The following is a 20,833-nucleotide window of genomic DNA, read 5'->3' on the forward strand; positions in this document are numbered from 1 at the left end:
GCAACAGAGGGTCCTGTGGCACCTTTGAGACTAACAGAAGTACTGGGAGCATAAGCTTTCGTGGGTAAGAACCTCACTTCTTCAGATGCAATGCTTTTCTTGCATCTGAAGAAGTGAGGTTCTGACCCACGAAAGCTTATGCTCCCAGTACTTCTGTTAGTCTCAAAGGTGCCACAGGACCCTCTGTTGCATAATACACAAAGAGAATGAAAGAGGAAAAAAAACACATAACCCAAAAACCCAACAAAACAACCCAGATATTTGATAAAAACTAATGTTTATTTTATATATATAAAATAAAAAACATTAGTCAACCTGTATTGAGGTCTGTTTAAGGTAATTCAATTACTTTTCTATTTTATTCTCTGAAGGACAATGACCTTAATGAAATTAATCTGTTTATACAGGAGAACCTCAGTTACAAACACTTGGGGAATGGAGGTTATTCGTAACTCTGAAATGTTCGTAATTCTGAACAAAACATTATGCTTGCTCTTTCAAAAGTTTACAACTGAACATTCACTTAATACAGCTTTGAAACTTTACTATGCAGAAGAAAAATGCTGCTTTCCCTTCATTTTTAAGTAGTTTATATTTAACTATTTAACTCAGTGCTACTTGGTTTTTGGTTTTTTGGGGGGTCTCTGCTGCTGCCTGATTGCACGTCTGGTTCCAAATGAGGAGTGTGGTTGACTGGTCAGTTCGTAACTCTGGTGTTCGTTACGCTCAGGTTCTACTGTAGCATTCTAGAAAAATATTCCAAATGACTAATTGTGAATGCCCTTTAAACATTTCCAAATAATCTTTTCTAGGTTTACTAGTCACTGACTAAAAAGCACAGTAACTGACTTCAAAGCTAGGACTCAGTTTGATTTATCTGTTTGTTTTTCAAAATAATATCATCACACAAAAGATAAAATTAGGAGGCCAGTAAATGTGATGTAGGGTGTTACTTAGGATGTGGCTAGATCCTACTCCTTTCAAACAGCCTGATCCAAAATCCACTGAGGCCAATGGGAGTCTTCCCAAATTTGGTTGGATCCTAAGCCAAAGGGAGCGTTGCCACTGGCTTTAATGAAGCTGAATCAGATCTAAGGGGAATCAATCTTCTTGGGAATGGAAGGTATGAAATGAAGAAAAGAGACTCACGAATGGCACAAAAATTAATATTGGGCAAAATCTGGTTACACGGTATATTAATAATTTTTAATGAAGTATATGGAGCAAGTTGGAAAAAAAATAACCCAATGAAACAAAACTGGCAGCAGCCAATACAAGAAAAGAGGGCAAGATAAATCCAAATGGAGTTGGACAGACTACAAATGGGCAGAGAAACTCTTATGCAATTCAATGGAGAGAAATATAAGGCAATGAAGTTATGGCTAAAAAACATTAAAAAACAATGTACTCACAATATTATTTGACTACAATACATTGCATAGCAAATGGTTCTATGATTTTATCCACCACTGGTGTGGAATTCATGCTTACGTGGAGGAGGGGGAGAAAGCAATTAATTTTTTTGCATCTTTGAATTTAAAGTTTTCAAATGTAAACTGAAGGTCTCCCAACCTTGTACCAGGGGCCTGAATGACAAAAACTGGAAAGTGTGTGTGTTTTTGATAGTTTAAGTATAAACCAGTTTATAGACATAAAGTAAGCACATGCATACAAGGACTAACATTAATAATGGAAGAAAATTACAAAAACCTATGTCTGCATACCTTAAAAAAAGAGAAGATTCCTTTGGGATATTCAAAACTTTCAAGGGACCACGACACTTTTACAGAGATGTTAAAAGGCAATTTGGTATCCTCTCTCACTCCTGAGTCCTAAAGAAAAGATAATACCTTAGGTTTTGCTCCCTAAAGTCTAATAACGGATTCACACCTGTATTCCTTACTGACTCTCAACTCAGCCAAAACTCCCACTGACATAAGTGTTCAGGCAAAGGAGTGGGGGAAAGATGGTTCCTATTAGTGGCTCTGCCACAGACTTCCTGAGGGATCTTTTGCATCTCCATCAACTTCTCTGTGCCTCGGTTTCTCCATCTGTAAAATGGGGGTGATAATACTGCTCTACCATGCAAGAATGTTGCAAAGCTAAACTCATAAGTGCTTGTGAAGTCCTTTGACCTGATGAAGCCTGGATACTAGAAATAGGTACTAAAACTTAAAACAGAGATGGAAAGACATGATGAAAATGAAAGTTATTGTTTATTATGAAAGTTTTTACTTCTTTAGGAATGACTAAGGAGTGCTGTCCATTATATATACTAGCATACTCATTGGAAAGCACTGCAACACACAGGTACAGGAGAAGAAAAGAACAGATTGGCAGCTTTAACTTTGAATTTTTGGCTTGGTCAGTTTTTCACAATTTGAACATTTTTAAAAAAAATAATGGGTCAGATTTATCCCAGGCATAACTCCATGACTCCTACAGGCTTATACCAGGGGATAAATGAGGCCTGGCCTATGTGTTAATTAGATTCAGAGAGTGGAAGACATGTTTACTTTCTGTGACTTAAAGAGATCAGCAGGTCAAAGTATTAAATGTCACTTCAGATCTGTATCAGCTCAGGCACTTCCAGCGGCAGTTACCAGGAAGGAAGAACTACATTATATACTGATACAGGAGTTACTAACATTTTAAATTTCCTACGCATGCAAGATGTTGACTCCACCAAAACTGAATTCCCTCCACAGCCAGATCTAACAGCAGGTAGTTTCCTCTTTCCTTCTGCTTCATGGGCCAACTGATGAGAAACATTCCATTGTTTAAAAACATCTCCCTGGCTAAGGATGGCTTGAAAATTCTCAAAGTTTTACATTCTAATAAAGGAGCTTTTCACTCTCCTGTGTTGCCCAGCCAATCCTGCAGCAGCTATCCTTCCAAAAGATTCCACAATCAAGGACCCACTCCATTGGCAGAGGCCAACTAAACTGCAGAGAGAGAAAATGCATTAAGTTTTCAATGCAAAATGCCGATGCCTTTGATTTGGTAGAGGGAGAACCTGGCAAAGCATAGATGTCACTCATCCTTCCAGTCACTGCCCTGCCCTCTCAAACTTGACAAAGCCCAATCTTTGCAGGGCCCCATCAGAAGGATTTCTGCAGCACTGGGGAAGGAAACAAAAGTAGCATCCCAAACTCAGATTTGACATAGGCCTCTTTCTGCCCCAGGAAGAAGGAAGCATGGAATATGCATCGCCTATTTTTAATGCAAGATTTTTTTTCTTGTCTTGAAACGCAGTGGAAGCCGGTGTGATGACTCAGCTGAAAAATCCACAGCAACAGTCAGATTACATAGTATTACTCAAATATTTAGCGCTCTTAGGAGCTGATCCAAAAGCCAATGAACTCAATGGGAGTCTTTCCACTGAAGCCCATACAGTGCTTGTCATGTGTAGCTCTCAAAGCACTTGATATAAAGGATAAGTGTAATTATTCCCATTTTACTCATGAGGCCAGACATAAAGTGACTTGCCAAAGGCCTCATAACAAGTCATGGCATTAGTAGGAACATAACCCCGGTCTCTCAATCCATTACCTGTCCACCACACCACAAAGCTTATTAAAGTTCAGCAAAGTGAGTATTGTGTCATTATAATTATGCAACTTAAGTTTACCAGCGGTTGTATCGTGGAAGTGCTGATCAAAGAAAGCACATTGTTTTGATTAAAAATAAATATAAATTGGCACAGAAAATAGGTACAAGATCATGAACTGACCCCTAATGACTGAGAAAAGTCTAGAAATTCATAGAACCCAAGGCCAGAAGGGACCATTGTTATAATCTAGTCTGATCTTCTGTATAACACAGATGAGAGAACTTCCTCAAAATAATTTCTAGCGCCGATCCTTTAGAAAAACATCCAATCTTAATTTTAAAATTGTCACTGATTGGGAATCCACCATGACCTTTGGTAAATTGTTCCAATGGTTAGTTACTTTCACTGTTAAAAATTTACACCTTATTTCCAGTCTGAATTTGTCTAGCGTCAACTTCCAGCCCTTGGAGCATGTTATAGCTTTTCTTTGCTAGATTGAAAAACCCATTATTATATATTAGTTCCCAACGTAGGTACTTGGGGGCTGTGATCAGGACTCCCCTTAACCTTCTCTTTGTTAAGCTACACAGATTCAGCTCCTCTCTGAACCCTCTCCAAGTTATCAACATCCTTCTTGAATTGTGGACACCAGAACTGGACACAGTACACCTCCAGCCCGATATAACGCGACTTGATATAACACGAATTCAGATATAACGCGGTAAAGCAGTGCTCCGGGGGGGGGGGGGGGGGCAGGGCTGCGCACTCCGGCGGATCAAAGCAAGTTCGATATAACGTGGTTTCACCTATAACACGGTAAGATTTTTTGGCTCCCGAGGACAGCGTTGTATCGAGGTGGAGGTATATTCCTGCAGCAATTGCACCAGTGCCAAATACAGAGGTAAAATAACCTCTCTAATTCTACTCGGGATTCCTCTGTTTATGCATCCTACGATTGCATTAGCTCTTTTGGCCACAGCATCAATCTGGGAGCTCATGTTCAGCTGATTATCCTCCATGACCCCCAAATCTTCTAGAGAGTCACTGCTTCCGAGGATAGAGTCCCCCATCCTGTAAGTATGGCCTACATTCCTTTTTCCTAGAGGTATAAATTTAACATTTAGCCATATTAAAATGCATATTATTTGCTTGAGTCCGGCTTACCAAGTGCTCCAGATTGCTCTGAATTAATGACCTGTACTCTTCATTATTTATCACCTCCCAAATGTTTGTGTCATCTGCAAACTTTATCAGTAATGATTTTATGTTTTCTTTTAGGAAAGTAATAAAAATGTTAAATAGCACAGGACCAAGAACCACTGTGAGACCCCACTAGAAACACAATTACATTTCGAGAGCTGTCAGTTAGCCAGCTTTAATATGCGCCATGTTAATGGTGTATTTTTATAAATGATGAAGCGTTGCTGCTTGGGGGCAGAAGGAAGAATTATCCTGGCTTTTTGTTGTTGTCTGTTTCCCTTCATTTATAAGTTTGCAAAATTCAATCATTTGCAATACATCTCAGTTAGCATGGGAATCAGCAAGATGCTACCTGTACTGTGACATAGCAGCAGAGAATTGTGTTCTTAATAACTTAACTATCTATTTCCCTCAACTGTAATTGTGGAAGGCGGGGGAGAGGGGGCGGAAGTTATTTTGCTCTCCAGGGGGTATTTGACAAGCATGAATACTCTGGTCATTAACTTGAAGCACTGAACTGTGCTGAGCCATCCGTTCCCTTTGGTTGTTTCATTTAAGTACAAATATCAAAAATTGCCAGAGAACAGTAGGGGTTCTTTTCCCGTTGTCAATCAGTCCCTTCCTCTTGCTCCTCCGCAGTACTAGTAATGGCACGTTATGTTTAAAGTACACAAGAAGAGCCACATTCTGATATCAGCAAAAGCACTAGAGCCAATGGACTAAATTTACCCCAACTTTCTTAAGGTCCACAAACATCAGGAAGCCTGCTAAGGGGCAATTGGAGCTGCATCATATGGTCTCAACCTCTCTGGTGCCCCACAGTGTGTCATGTACTAGGTTCAGCATCCACTAGCAAAACTGCCCTGGAGCTCTGGGTGGAAACCAAGCCAAAGCTGACCTTCTCTGGCAGAAGCCATGAGGGATGGTGGAACTGGAACAATCACTGCCCTCTGGTGGGATGCTGGAATGCTATAGTGTCGTCTCTCCCCCCCCACCCCCATCCCTTCTAGATGTCTGATAGTAGATCTTTGCACCACAGGCTCCAAGGCAAATACTGTAGGTGCTCCAAGCGCTAGGATCTCTAGGATCTAGCGTCAGCTTGGCCCCACTATGCCAACTATTTCCAAATGCCACACTCCTCCCAGGGCCACCAGACCCTTTGTGACCCACTCCTCCCCACATGGCAAGGAACCTCCCTGCTTCTGGAGAGTCATCATCCATCCCCGCACAGCAGAAGAGATTAATTCTTGACAGATTTATCACACTGCCCTCAGCTGATCTATGACTGCTCAGCAGATTAATCACTGCAGAAATACTAACTGCCCTGAACTCTACTCTCTGGGTACGCAGTAACCACCAAAAAAGTACCAGAAGGAAAGAACAGAAGAACAGCCGTATTAGGTCAGACCAAAGGTCCATCTAGCCCAGTATCATGTCTTCCAACAGTGGCCAATGCCACGTGCTTCAGAGGGATATTAAAAGAACTGAGGTTTAAGACCTGAGTCAGCCATGTTTAATGATGGGATATTTATGTGGCGGTCTCAGCAGTATAGCCAGTGAGGAAGGATGAATCAGCAGTTAGGGTGCTAATCTGGGAGACCTGGGTTAAATTCCTTTCTCTGCCACAGACTTCCTGAGTAACATTCAGAAAGTCATTTAGCCTCTCCGTGCCTCAGTTCCCCCTGTGTAAAATGGGGATAATAGCACTTCCCTTCCTCAGAGGGCTGTTGTTAGAATAAATACGTTAAAGATTGTGAGGCATTTGGATACCACAGTAAGAGGGGTCAGTACTTAGGGTAAATACAGAGAGCACAGTGCTGAGAGATCAGATAGCACATGTCCATATAAAAACAAGCTGGTTCCTTTGGCTTCACATTTTACTCAGCCAAAGATATAAAAATCTGAACAGAACAGGACATTATTGTTACCCTGTAAACACAAAGCATCTGTAAGTTATTTAAACATCAACAGCAACTGCACTTATGTAGGTTTCATCAGAGAATCTCAAAATCACTTTACAAACATTATTTAACTCAGCCACACAGATGAATTATTATCCCTATTTTACAGATTGAGTAGTTGAAGCACAAAGGACTGTGATTACTGCTATTTTTACTGAGTGCCTTTAGTGTATCTGGTAAAAAGCAACAGAGGATCCTGTGGCACCTTTGAGACTAACAGAAGTACTGGGAGCATAAGCTTTCGTGGGTAAGAACCTCACTTCTTCAGATGCAAGTGAAGTGTATCTGGTGTTGTTCAAGGATTTTCTGCTACTACTACAAAAAAGTCAGACAATATACTACACAACAGCTTCATGAGAACATGGGTGATGATCCAATCTTGGGATCAGCAGAGCAGATGCCTTTGGAGGAGGGGAGAGATGTGTTACTGTTATATTTTACTGGGGGAATTATGTTTTTATTTTTAATTTGTTACTTAATTGTCACTGAACATTATTATTTACAACTTAGATACCACACTTGAGAATTGGGCAATAGACATGCTTTGCAAAGAAGCTTTTTTTAAGGCACAGTATGAACAAAGGAAGGAGTCCGTTTGGCATGATAAAATAGCTGAAGCCAATCAACCATTCTGTTACATTCAGCCTCCTTACACTCCACTGGTAATGTCTGAAAACAGACTTTCATGAAGTACAGCTATTACAAAAAGAGTTTGATTAAGTTTATATATGCCTTCAGTGACTGCTTGCACCCCATGTAGTGCATTCTAGAGATGATTTTCTCTTTGTTTGCAGCAAAAAGGTTTCCCAAAACGATAAAACATATTTATGCTAATCTTTCAAACAGCTCCATCTTCTGGCATATCCATTCAATACTACATTCAAAAATCATGACTCACTTATTATCAGTTGTTAATTTTGTTTGGTTTGTAATAAACGGTGTCTGCAAAACATATGGTGAGAACTGTGAACAATAAACATCTGACTGCGAGTGCTTCTGTAGCAATCTCTGAAGGGAAGGGAAGAGAAACTTCACTTTAATCGCTCAACACTGAGGGTTGACTGTACAGACAGTTGTCAGAACAACAAGCGCTCAAGAAAAAAATATTGATATAACTCCTGAATAGCATGATGTGGCGATTCTGCCACCCTTACTCACCTTGATTATTATTCACTTTTCTATGCCCTGACTGATGAAAATACTTAAGCACATGCTTAACTTTAATCACGTGAGAAAAAACATTTTAACTTCAATGGGACTCCTCATACTCTTAAGATTAGGCATGTGCTTAAGTGCCTTGCTCAATCAGGGACGACAGGGGCCTGATTCAAAGTGCACTAAAGACAACTGGAGTCTTTCTATTGACTACAATGGACTCTGGATCACACCCCAAGTGAGTTGTCCAAGTGAAATCCAGAGGATTAGCATAGAGAGGTACTATGGAGTAATGTAAGGAGTAATGGTGGTAGAACCTAGCCCTAAACTATGAAAATTAGAAAAGACACAACAAAGAAGCTGCTACAAAGCTTTACATATAAACTTAAAGATCTAAACTGCTGATTTACAATGCCACTTGCATGACTGTGAGGAAGAATAAACTGAAATGGCAGACAGAATTCCCTTCTAAGGAGACACTACAAAACACATAGCTAGAACAACAGATTCTTAACAGAGGAAGATTATAAAGACCACATTCTGGCCTCCAGTTCTGACTTTAATAAGAGTATGACCATTCACATCCAAAGTTGTAGGATCAGAGGGATCTTACAAATACTTCCCTCTGGACTTCACTGTGACTATTCACAGCAGAAAGCACTATGTCCGATAGTAAACCTCGGTAGGATTCAGCCCACATGCTAGACAGCAGTATTCAGTCCACCTTGAGCAAAGCACTTAAGTATATGCTTAAAATTTAAGCACATCATTTCAACACATCTTTAAGGCCTACTGAAGAACAAAAAAGATTTAAACAGGTTTAAGTTCTTTGCTGAATCAGGAAATAGAACTTAATTCATTAATGGTCAGACTACAAAGCACCTGCTCACACTGGTGAGTAGTTACTCAAAGAAGCAGCTCCTTCAGTAGATGTCAGTTACCTGAATGAGTAATTTAATTGCTCACCAATGTCAGGGACTCACATTCCAGATCTAGCTTTCCCGTATCTTAATAGGAGTGAAAAAACAAGAAATCATGTTTCAGAGTCCATGGGTCCAACAAATTAATTTCTAATACAAAAATCTATTTATGTAGTAATTTCTTTTTAAAAAAAATCACATTTCCCTTAAAACTGTAATAAGCCCTTCATATAATGAATAATTTGTGAAAGCAGCTGATTGGATTTTATCCAGCAATCTCTCATATTCCTTACCCTTTCCTTTTGACAAGTTGAAATCCAGAGCAAGCGAAAATAAAAGGTTATTCAAATTGTACTGAAATATATTTCCATTTTTGTACATTATCGAATGGAAGTGAAGGCTTTAAAAAGTACCTCACTTTAAATGACAATTTACTAAAATTAAAAACATTTTACTTTGAGGATGACAAGTGACTAAAGCCCTCAATCCTGCAAACACCTTAATTTTCTCAGGTGAATATTCCCACTGACTACTCATACGAGTAGAATTACACACATCCCCCTAAGTGCTGACAGAATGAGGATCTAAGCTCTCAAAACATCTTTGCAGGGCATGTCAATCTTTTGTTGCGCAGAACACCATAAGCAGCTGCCATGTGACAGTCTTAGATTACGAAGAGCTCCCTAAAAGACTAAATCGTACAATGAAAAAAGAAATGTAATACTACCAAATCACTGCATGTACTGGTAAAACAATATCATGATCCAATAACCTAGAAGCAATCCAACTGCAAACAAGCAGATCAGGAAACTTGGCAAGTAAGAGAGTATTCTACATGCACAGCAAAGAATAAAAATATGAAAAGATTCTTGTATATTAATGCATTAAACTTGTGCAAGCACACTTTACCACAAAAAATGTTATGATTTACATTACGCATTATCAACCATGAACTAAACTTCCTGGTATAAAACCACAAAGATGACAAAACTGCCCTATTTACATCAATGAAATCAAGAGTTAGGATGTTTGGAATGGAGCTATTACAAAGTACTCCTGCAATGAAATGTAAGGAAAACTTTGTGAAGACTGAGCTAAACAGCATAGAGGTTATATAAGTTTGTACTCTATTTATTTACTAAGTTGCGTGTTTTATAAATACACAGACATAAATAGACAGATTTTCTTAAAACAGAACAAGAAATTTCCATCAAACTCTGTGGGCCCCAGTTCAATGAAGCCAAATATTGCTATTGTAGATTGTACGTGCCACTGCTAATTTTACACTAAACCAACTCTGCAAAATAAAAAATAAATTTTCATGACTTTGATGCTAACCCTTAGAATGAGTGATAGCAAATATACATAACTTTACTACTGTGAATCTCACAGATTTCAATGGGACAGGTATATGGTAGTAAAATTGAGCATATGCATAAGCATTTGCAGAATCTACGTCTAATTGTGCCTTTTTTCAGAAGAGTATACTGCAGTAAAAGTGTTCACACTAAAACAGTCCGGGCTTTGCCTACAGTGGGGAAAAGTACTGAGTTAGAGAATGCGTTAACTAACCTATTCTAACTAACATGACGTTAAACAAATTTTGCACCAAATGTGGATAAGGACAATCCTATTTAAAAATGCATCAGCTGGTCATAGTTACATTAGGATTAACTCCACTAAAGTCTATGCATTTTAATGGCTGTAAGACACTGTCCATGGGTTTAATCCTGCAACACTGAAGTCAATGAAACCTTTGCTATCAACCTCAATGAGTGCAGGATCAGGCAGTATTTTTGAATCACCTTCCATATTTACAAGTCTAAGCTGGGAGCAATTTGACCCTTTATGTATGGTTTTGATTAAACAATGAAAAGGAAATAAATATACAGGACATATTCCCAAATCCCCTGCAAAGCTTGGGCCTGTTGCCATTGACTCCGGTGGGAGCAGGAGCAGGGTCCTTAGCATTTTAGTATCTTTCCTTTCTGTACTCTAAAAACAGTTTGATTTGATTACACATAAAACAAGTCATATGCTTGAAATTTATTAGACTGGAAAAATATGCACCAGATCATTCTAATAAGCAGAACAATGAATCATCATCTACATTAGAACTAACTATATTCGGTTCAGACCAGCGAGTGCCTGGCTCCACATCCTCTGCTTCTGGGGCGAGACTCACCCTTCAGTTCTTGCCTGGATTTTCCTTTCATCAACCCACTACTCAGCCACCCTTTTGCCCTTTCTTGCACTGCCTCACCCTATAAAAGGAACCGAACAATAAATACAAACCTTTCAAGTGTGAAAATTCCAGTGCTGGGAAATAATTATTTATCATTTTGTGGCTCAAACAGTTTACAAAAGCTAGAGGAAGAACGGGGTGAAGGGGGGAACTCATCTAATTCTGAATGTTTATGTCTGGGAATATATTGCAAGGTGATCAGAGATCCCAGATTTTCTCAAGGCCTGCTCCAGTGTCTTAGATGTTCCACAGTTAATAGAGATTTTGTTGAATTATATACATAGGCCAACACCAAAGCAGAAAACTTCAGTGACAGAAAGGTTGAGTTATGAAAAATAAAATTGATATTACACTAAAACAGCTAAACTACATTAAACAGGTGGTCAGAGCAAGGGGTGTGTCTCCTGTTCTTGGCTTTGCCACTGACTTATTTCTCTATGTCTCAGTTTACCCATCTATGATACGGATATAATACCATTTTATAAACTTCCCACAGGAATTTTGTGATGTTAATTTATGTTTTTAAAACCTTAGATGAAAGGCATTATAGAGAATTGTAAATTATTGCTATTAGAACATAAACTACAAAGTAAAGAAAATAATTCAGGGAGGAAATGTTATAAGTAGAGCTGGTCAAAAAAAATTTAGCTTAAAACTGTTTTTCAATAAATTGGAAATGAAAAATGTACCCATTTCCCCACATGCACACTTTCTTTCCTCCTGTCCCTTCTCCTCTCCGCCCTTCCCCCTACCTCCACCCCCAGTTTTCCTGCTGAATTCAACAGAATGAATGATGTTGGGGAATTTTGTTTGTTTCATTTTCTTTCTTCCTTTTGCAGCTTTGCAGTTTTTGAAAGTTTCCTCAACTTCGGACAACTTGCAGCTTGTTAAAAAAAAAAAAAAAAAAAAGACCCCCCCCCCCAACATCATTTATTCTCTTGTATCCAACAATAAAATGAAAAAAAAAAAAAAAAAAAAAGGAAAGAGAAAAGCAGTGGGGAGTGGAAAAAAATAAAAACAAAACTTAAAGATCAAAATATCTAAACATTTTGAGAAAAATCTTCAAGAAAAGTTTCAGGAAAAAACATAATTTAATTTCTAAATCCATGGAACAAAGATGACTTCAACATATACTGCCAAGTTTTTTCATTTTTCGACCTGCTCCAGTCTGTAGCTAATGGAAATGAAGAATGAAAACCATCCTAAAAATTAATCATAGATAGGCCCACATGCTATATTTCAGATTCAAAGTAAAGCTTTCCCAACTTTAAGGGTATTCTCACCTCGCTCTCAGAGATGCATATGACCCCAATACTGTAGCATCTTAGCACTTCTCAGCCTTCAGTGTCTCTGTGCTGCATGGCGGCGGCTACGGCGTGGCCCGGCTGTAGCGCCGTCAGCCACCGGTTCTCCAAGCAGCGCGGTAAGGAGGCAGGGAGCAGGGAGGGTTGAATAGAGGGCAGGGGAGCTCGGGGTGGTGGTCAGGGGGTGGCGGTGTGGACAGGGGTCGGGGCGGTCAGGGGAGCGAATAGGGGGTTGAATGGGGGCAGGGGTCCGGGAGGGGCGGGGGTAGTCAGGAAGGAGAGAAGGGGTTGGATGAGGGAGCGGGGGGCAGTCAGAGGACAGGGAGAAGGGGTGGTTGGATGGGGCAGGGGTCCAGGGAGGGCCGTCAGGAATGAGAGGTGGGGTTGGATGGGGCGGTCAGGGGACAGGGAGAGGGTGTATGTGAATGGGACAGGAGTGCCAGGGGCATCAGGGAACGGGAGGGTTGGATAGGGCAGGAGTCCTGGGTGGGTGGAGGCAGATAGGAGGCAGGGGCCGGGCCACAACCCCCTCCCCTAACCAGCCCTCCATACAATTTATGAAACCCGATGAAGCCCTCAGGCCAAAAAGTTTGCCCGCCCCTGCCCTAGATCCTCCTTCCCTCAGAGAGAAACATCTGCCTAACAACTCACATGCCTCAGTAGGTCAGCATACTCACTTAGCCCAGTATCAGCCCCTGCTACCAGACTGGGACATTTCATGCTAACAATGCCAGCTTGTTACTGTTAATTACGAAGGGAAAACTGTTACATTTCTTAAAAGTTTACAGCGATAATGGAAAGATTTCTAGATATTTCAGATTATTATTTCTGCAATGATACCAATTCTCATGGCTTTACCATGTCTGTCACAATGTTTGGTGTTAGATCCTGGAGGGATGAATCTCAGCTCATTAAAAAAAATAATCTTATGGTTGGAGAGAAATGCTTGACAGTGTGAAACCTCAAGGCCCAAGAATCAGAAGGCAAATCAAAAGAACCCATTTAAAAAAATTTTTTTTTAAGTTGATCTCATGATTTGGGGGCGTGGGGTGGGAAAGGAGGGCTGACTCATGATTTTTGAATACTGGGGATTGGCAAGTCTGGTACTGCAGTAAATCATGGCCACTGTGCTAGCGGAGGTACAAACAAGAGTTAACAGGTAGACATTCAGAATGTAATAATCTACATAATACAGAGTCTTATTATAGGCACCTCACGCAGCAATATCTATAGTTAAAGTTGCCTGACACTTTCAATTGTAAGACTGTTTTCAGTTGCATACATATAAAATTTTGCCAAACTGTTTGGGCTGAAATGTTTTATGTCGGTCATTGGCCTAAGGCACTTTCCACACTTTTTTGGAAAGTTTCACCTAAAACAGTTCAGCTGCTTCCGAGAACGAGGTGAGGGGAAAATGCATTGTTTTGCCCGTGTTAAAACTACCTTACAATTGTTTTGGCAAGAAACTCTAGAGCCTCCGTGCTTTGCAGCAGGGACTTGAAATTTGACAGGAGGGTCATGCTGGTGTTAGCGATGTGCCTTTTTCTGTTCTTTTTAAAAAAATAAAAAAGGAGTCCAAATCATTCCTAGTTATAAATCTCTGAAAAAAGAAAAAAGCACTTTGCATATGCTCAATATTAAGAATCTGGAAGACAGTTTCTCTAAAGATTCTGTCTGCATCAAACATGAGCGCTCCCCATCACAGCCTCTATATGCTAACCAGATGGTGCATGCACCATCCCCAGAGACCAAATGAACATGTCCCATCCCAGGACTGAGCAGGACTTCCCCTGCAATTGCTCCTCTCGGCTGCTGTGTGCCAGAGTGGGGCTAGGTGCCAGAACTGAGAGCAGGCCGATTGTGTCCTCTGTGCACTCAGTGCTCCCCCTGCCAGTGCCCAAGGCAGAGAAGAGAAACCCCTTGACTCGTATGCAAAGAAGTGAGAGAACAGCACAGTAGGAGAATTGGAGCTGGTGAGATAAGGGGTCAAGAATAGAGCTGGTTGGAAATTTTCAGACAAAACTTTTTTGGGGGTTGGGGGGGGGGGGTCATAAAATGCTAATTTGTCAAAACCCCAAACTCTTCATGGGAATGTACTGAAAAACTTCCATTGGGAAAGGCTTTCCAGGTCCAGGATGTAATTGCTGGTTAAAACCCACCCCAGAATAGCCTGGGATGGAGAGCAGCACAGCCTGAGTGTCCCACATCCCAAGTGAGTGCCCTAACCACTGGCTATCAGCTATTTTAGGGCAGATCTTGCTCTGGTTTTTCATGAAAAACACTGAAAGGTCTTGGTTTCATTCTAATGTGGAATGGGAACATTTTTGAAAAATCTAAAAATTTCATGGGAGGGGAAAACTTTTTCCTGATCTAGCTAGGAGCTGGGAAAGGGCAAGGAACACGGATGGGAACAAGGGGTGCATGAGACGGGCTAAGGCTAGTGCTGAAGGGGAAGGAAGTAGCAAGGGTGAAAAGGGGCTTGGAAAAAATAGTATATAATCACATAATTAAAGACTGTCATAATACTACTCACAAGAGGGCCAAAAGAAGGTTGCACAGGAAACCTTAGTGCCGGCATTTCCTAACTTTTGAGTGCTTGGAGGAAAAACTTGACATCTGCTTTGCTTGAGTCAATATTTAACATCTCAGGTCAAAAAAATATTAGCAATCACCTGAAGAGAAATTTATAAATATATACTCAATCAGAATCAAATCTTGGTTGGTTACTCTACAGCTGCTAACTGCTAGAGCAAAGATTAGCCCTTTAAACAGATCACTGTATCCATGGTAAAGTGTCATTCAATTTTTAACTTTTTAACACATAAGAAGGTACTTTGTTAACTGCTAGGAACCAGAAGGTCATTATTGCTACTATAAACTGTGAAAACGGAAAAAACAATCATCTGGTTATGGGACTGGGGGAGAGCCAAGGGCTCTCAGCTCCTCCAGCTGGTTACTGACTGCCAGGAAATGCCCTCACCATCATTCATTATTCCTTAGTCCAAAATTTTGTTTAGCAACCTGTTTCTTTTTAAAAAAAATTGTTTTCACAGTCAGGGAAACTTCCAATTTGTACTGAAAATAAATGGCAAAAACGTGAATCAGCTGTTAGTAAAGCCTCCCAGACCGCAAGGACAAATGTTGCTATGAACATTTCACTTCTGCTCCTTTGGCCAAAAGACGTTTACAAAGTTTTTGCAGAATGGTTCTCTCGGAAACTATATCAATGTAGTGCTGCCACTACACTGCCTCACTCCTAACAATTCTTTTCCCATTTTCACCACTTGAACGCAGGAGCAATGTTCAGGAAAGCATCTACAACATGGGACAACACTTATTTAATTCAGCAGATCTGTTTTGGCCTTCCAGAAGTACATCCACTGAAAGCAGACTGCGTGCTACAGACTTTGGTCCCAATCTTGCTCCTTTGAAGAGCTCTGCTGACTTCAGTGGGGGTCTGCCCATACAGAGGTCATTGCAGGAACAGATTCTGCCACTCTTATTTGTGTTAGCTGGTGCTTACTTCACCTTTGACAAGGTGGCAACATCTGATTTTTATTTATTAGGAGCATTATTTCTCAACTATCGGTTAAATAGTGATAGTTTTAACATTAGCTGATGTGTTAAAATGACATGATTATCCAACTCCAGTAGGTACCACACAAAATGTAGTGCCCAAGTCCCAAGGAGATATGCCCAGAAATATCAAATACACACAACTTTTGGGGAGGCTTCCAAAACCTTGCATAAGAATCCAACAATGGAAACAGTATGCTTTTTTTCTACAGAAATGGACACAATGTCTTTAAGGCATTGGGTGTTTTTTTTTTAATATACAATACGATTTTCGCCAATCACAGTCCAGAAATAATACATATTTAATGTATTTTCACACAATTAACATTCACAGCCCTGATGCTAAGAGGCCAACTACCACTGAAGTAAGATCAGAGCATCTATTTTTAATGATGCAACTTGTTCCAAATACACCATACCCCAAAAAATTAATAATTTCTTGGACTTGCCCCTGAGTAGTTATTTATAGCACCAGAGTATACTTACAAATAAAGAGGTTTTTTAGTCAAACACATGAAAAGGAACTGGAAAACCAGAAGGGTCATTCATTGCTTCACTGTCTCTCAGGCAATTAACATTATCTCTAAAGTACAGTACTGTAATGGAGAGAAGAGAGTTAAAAGTACCAAAATAGTTGCCCCCCAAGCCAATATAAGCAATCACTATTGAAGTCACTCAACATAATTATAACTGTTGTGCTATACTGGATCACTGGAGAACAACTCTTGCTTCCACTAATGTAAATGGCACAACTCCCGTTGATTTCAATGAAGCTAGATTTTGGCTCTTAAATCTTAACTCTATTTAATCTGGCAAGTGTTAATAGTTTTGTTTGTACAAAATTTAATAATGTAATTTAAGTAATAATCTTGGATATTTGTTATATCAGTTGATGTAAAGGGTAGTTTAGGCTGAAAATCTAGGATTTTTTAAAGAAAAATATTACAAAACTCACATAAGAAGAAATTATTTTCATCAATTATTTTCTTTTAAATTGCAATTGAAACTCTTCCCTGTGAATTTAATCATCCACTGGACATGTGTGCAAGACTGACGAGGCAGCATTACCCTAAAGGACAAGAGCTGCAAAGTGAAACTGACCAGGAAGAGAAGCAAAACTGCCCTGCCTGCTTCAACTGTTCAAGATAAATATTAGAGGGGTAGCTGTGTTAGTCTGGATCTGTAAAAAGCAATAGAGTCCTGTAGCACCTTATAGACTAACATCTGTTAGTTTGTTAATTTTACAAGATAAATATGATGCAGAAAGCAAGTGAACAGCATAAGGAGCACATCAGACTTTGTAAATTTTCAGTTTTATTCATGTAAAGCACTACTTGTAATACAGATCATTAAAAAAAACAGATGAAGGATGATTTTGTGATTAAAGCATCAGGAGTTTGGGTTCTATTCCTGCCTCTACCGCAAACTCCCTGTGTGACGAATTGGGTAATTTTGTCATATTTAATTTTAACCTGCCAGTGTCCTTTTAATTAGAGCTTTGCATTTTTTCTAAACTTACCTGGAATAATCAGAAATAAGAGCCTGGGGAGAGTTTTACTTTCAGTTTCCAAGAGGTCTTTCCAGGGCCCACACTTTAAGACCTGAGTAGCAGCTCCACAACAGTAAATAAATTCTTCATACAGAGGGACCTGCTCTTCTGATCCTGGTCTTGTGCTCTCTGCTAAACAGAACAAGAGGCTGTTATAACATAACATATCAGTAATTATCTATGTATAATTAGCACCACAGCACTACACACACGATCATTAAACCATAAATAACCAAAGAAACCCAGTTCCCATGTCCAGTGTTCAACTAAACAACAACCTGATTCAGTGACAGTATATTGTAGACATTTGTATAAAGAAACAGAGGCCACTAAATTGGGGGTGCATGCCTCTGACATACACACTGATCAATCAGGCCATAACATAGTACAACTGTTACACCTGCTACACCTCTGGGTCCATCCGTCTTGCAATCCATCTCATATTGCAAAGCTGCTAGTGCAAAGAATAATGGGGGTTTTCTGGACAAGGAGAAATCACCCCCAAAGCTATATATTTACAGTTTTTACTTTGGGTCCAATAGCAGGAAACAGATAACAGAGAAGGATTACTTTATATTTACTAAAACAGGACAAGGAGGTCCTCATTCAACAAGATAAACTTTCAACAATGTGAGTAACCCCACTGACTCAGATGCTTAAAGCCAGGCATGTGCTTAAGTACTTCCTGAACTGTGGCCATAGTAAGACAACTGGGTTCTATGCTAATGCACAAAAGATGCTTTGCTCCAAACTCCCTGTGTGACTTCTTGGCAAATCATTCAATAACTTATCTGTGCCTCAGTTTCTCACACCATACAATCATAGAATGGTGATAAGGAGAGTTAAGGAGAGCTGTGGCAAATGACAATGTTTATAAAGTGCTTTGAGAGCCACAAGTGGAAAACTTTAATACTGAAGATGATACATGTTGTATAACAAGACAAAACATGACTGCAAGTGGACAGTACTGACCAAGTAACAGAAGTAACACAGCATCACCGTTAAAGTGAAGCTGTCAGCATCAAATCTGGTCTTAAGTACTTTAAGTTACTGCTTCTGTCTCCGAGTTCCCTTTGTCAGCTTTTATGGATTTTACATGACATATTCCTAACTTTTTGAAGAATGTTTTCCTCTCCCCTGAAACTGAGTGCAAAGTCCCAAAACAAAACTAACAGTGGAAAACTGACTAGCTAAGAACCAGATCCTGCATTCAGATCCAAGCAAGCAGGCCATGGAACTCGAGGGAGCTCTGTGTGGGAGCAAGGTTCTACCCAGGTGGCTATAATGGGCAGATCCTTGTCTAAAAGGAAAGAAACAGTTCATTGGTTAAGCACAACTGTACACTAAAAACAAACTGGGGAAAAAAAAACAGGAGAGAGAATATTTCCCCCCTTAGGCATTACAGTACATCCCACACTTACCCTGATGGGGTTTATGGAAGCCAGTTAGGCCAATTAACCTATTAGGCTACAAACTGGAAGAATTTAGGTCAAGAGAAAGGCCCTAATTAGGGGAAGCTCACTTGTGCAGCAACAGTCAGGGCTTCTATAAAGCCAGGGAGCTGATAGCAGAGAGGGGCTGCAGGGAAGTATTCTGCAATCACTCCATGCGAGAAGGGAGGTCTGTTTGGGGCTATAGAAACAAGTAGCCTACAGGGAGGAGGGAGTTCTGACAAACCCAGGGAAGGAGGGAAACCAGAAGGTTAGAAAGGTTCAGGTGAAAGGCACTAAGGTCCAGAATGGGACAGACCTCAGTTGCTCATTAGAGGGTCTTTGAGCTGGAACCCAGAATAGAGGATGGGCCTGGGTTCCCCTACCAGCACCTGGGGAAGCAGTCCCATGGGGCAGTGAATGGGAAGACTGCCTAAGACTGCTGGTAAGGAAAGCCTTTGTTACCCCGGAATGGGGAAACATGCACAGTGAGGTGACTGGAGGGCCAAGTCACAAAGAGGGAGCACCCTGAGCCTCAGAGAGTGACAGAGAAAGCAGCAGCCAGGCGTGCAGTGAGCAGCACAAGGGGGCCTCACATCTGGAAAGAGCTAATCCCCAGCGCTCCACCTGCAGTGAATGCACCCCATGACAGGCTCAACAAGACTAACATACCAATTTCACTAAACACGGAGAGGGAGGTGATATCAGCATGACATACTGATGTGTGTTACCATCATCATCTATAATTTGTATTCAAGTAAGGCCCAACTGAGATCAGAGCCCTCATTGTGGTAGGTGCTGTCCAAACAGATAGTAAGAGACAATCCCTACCCTGAAGACCTCATCATCTAAATAGACAAGTCAGATAAAGGGTGGCAGAGGAAAGCATCGGAGAAGTTACTTGCCCAACATCACAGCCAGTCAACGATCAAACTGGAAATAGAATCCACATTTCTTAGGCCACAGTCCAGTACCCTGCCTCCCAGCCTTGTGTGTACCCTCAAACTCACTTCCACTATAATGTCGTTTTTGTCTGGGAATATTTATAGGATACAAGGAAAGGTCTTCATTGTCTAATGCTATGTTGGCTTGTTCAAATTATATATTTGTGTCAAAATTTAATTTCAATGTGTTTTCTTAATTCTTTAATTGTCTGAATACAGCAGTGGAAAAGAAAACAATGCACTATAATATGAAAATATAAGGGCCACACAAACATAACAACCAATACGTATATTCATCATTTAAACACTTTCTAGTATCCAAGTGGCTGTCACCTGGGAACTGGATAATTTTGTTAACCAGGAGCTTTTGTTCACCTCTAGACACATCTGTAATATTAGTCAAAAAGGTGTGTGTGTTCATCAACTCACTAGTTATGAATAAAAATGTCATCAACATGAACTATGACACACACGCGAATGTTTGCCAGAAGGATCATTTATCAAGAAATGGCAGGTGCATTTGTCAAACCAAAAGACTTGTAAAGTCATAAGCCTGGCCCTGTTTCAATGTTATTTTATACATATATCATCACTTGGGGATGTTACCCAAGAAACCCTTAATGCCAACTGGCAAAGAGGTTACAGCAATGTCCTGATTCTGGTATATATATTCTGTTTCACCAAAGAATGCCATGTGAGGTCTTAGAGGTATCAAGGTATGAGCCACCACAAGAATTAAAAAACAAAAACAAGTTTTCTGTCAGACAAGAGGTCTTTATTCACCTTTCTCTGTGTCAGATGTAAATCAAACACTGAAAACTAACATAATGGATACCATTTATAGATGAAGTCAACAGAGAACGAGCACTCAGGAAAAAGAAGCCCTGGGTGGTTATACTGTCTCTATGTACAGACAAACTTTGGAGAGTATAAGGAGACGGCAAAGAAGACACGCTCTTTTCCTACACTTATGAAGTAAATGGGTAATGCGTTTAC

General features: G+C 40.2%; 1 protein-coding gene across 3 annotated transcripts in view; it reads right to left on the reverse strand.

Annotated features, from left to right (window-relative positions):
- Positions 1-20,833, reverse strand: part of LDAH (lipid droplet associated hydrolase) — a 187,153-nt gene that overhangs the window by 154,876 nt on the left and 11,444 nt on the right. The window contains exon 2 of one of the 3 annotated variants that reach the window (XM_034766591.1): positions 17,434-17,592. The exons of 1 other annotated variant lie outside the window; for it this stretch is intronic. In XM_034766591.1, the coding sequence (XP_034622482.1) occupies positions 17,434-17,592 (159 nt within the window). Of the gene's footprint in view, positions 1-17,433; positions 17,596-20,833 lie in introns of all 3 variants that reach the window. One more of the 3 variants, XM_034766589.1, reaches the window with a different exon arrangement.

This window comes from Trachemys scripta, chromosome 3 (assembly GCF_013100865.1).
Source record: "Trachemys scripta elegans isolate TJP31775 chromosome 3, CAS_Tse_1.0, whole genome shotgun sequence".
NCBI lineage: Eukaryota > Metazoa > Chordata > Testudines > Emydidae > Trachemys > Trachemys scripta.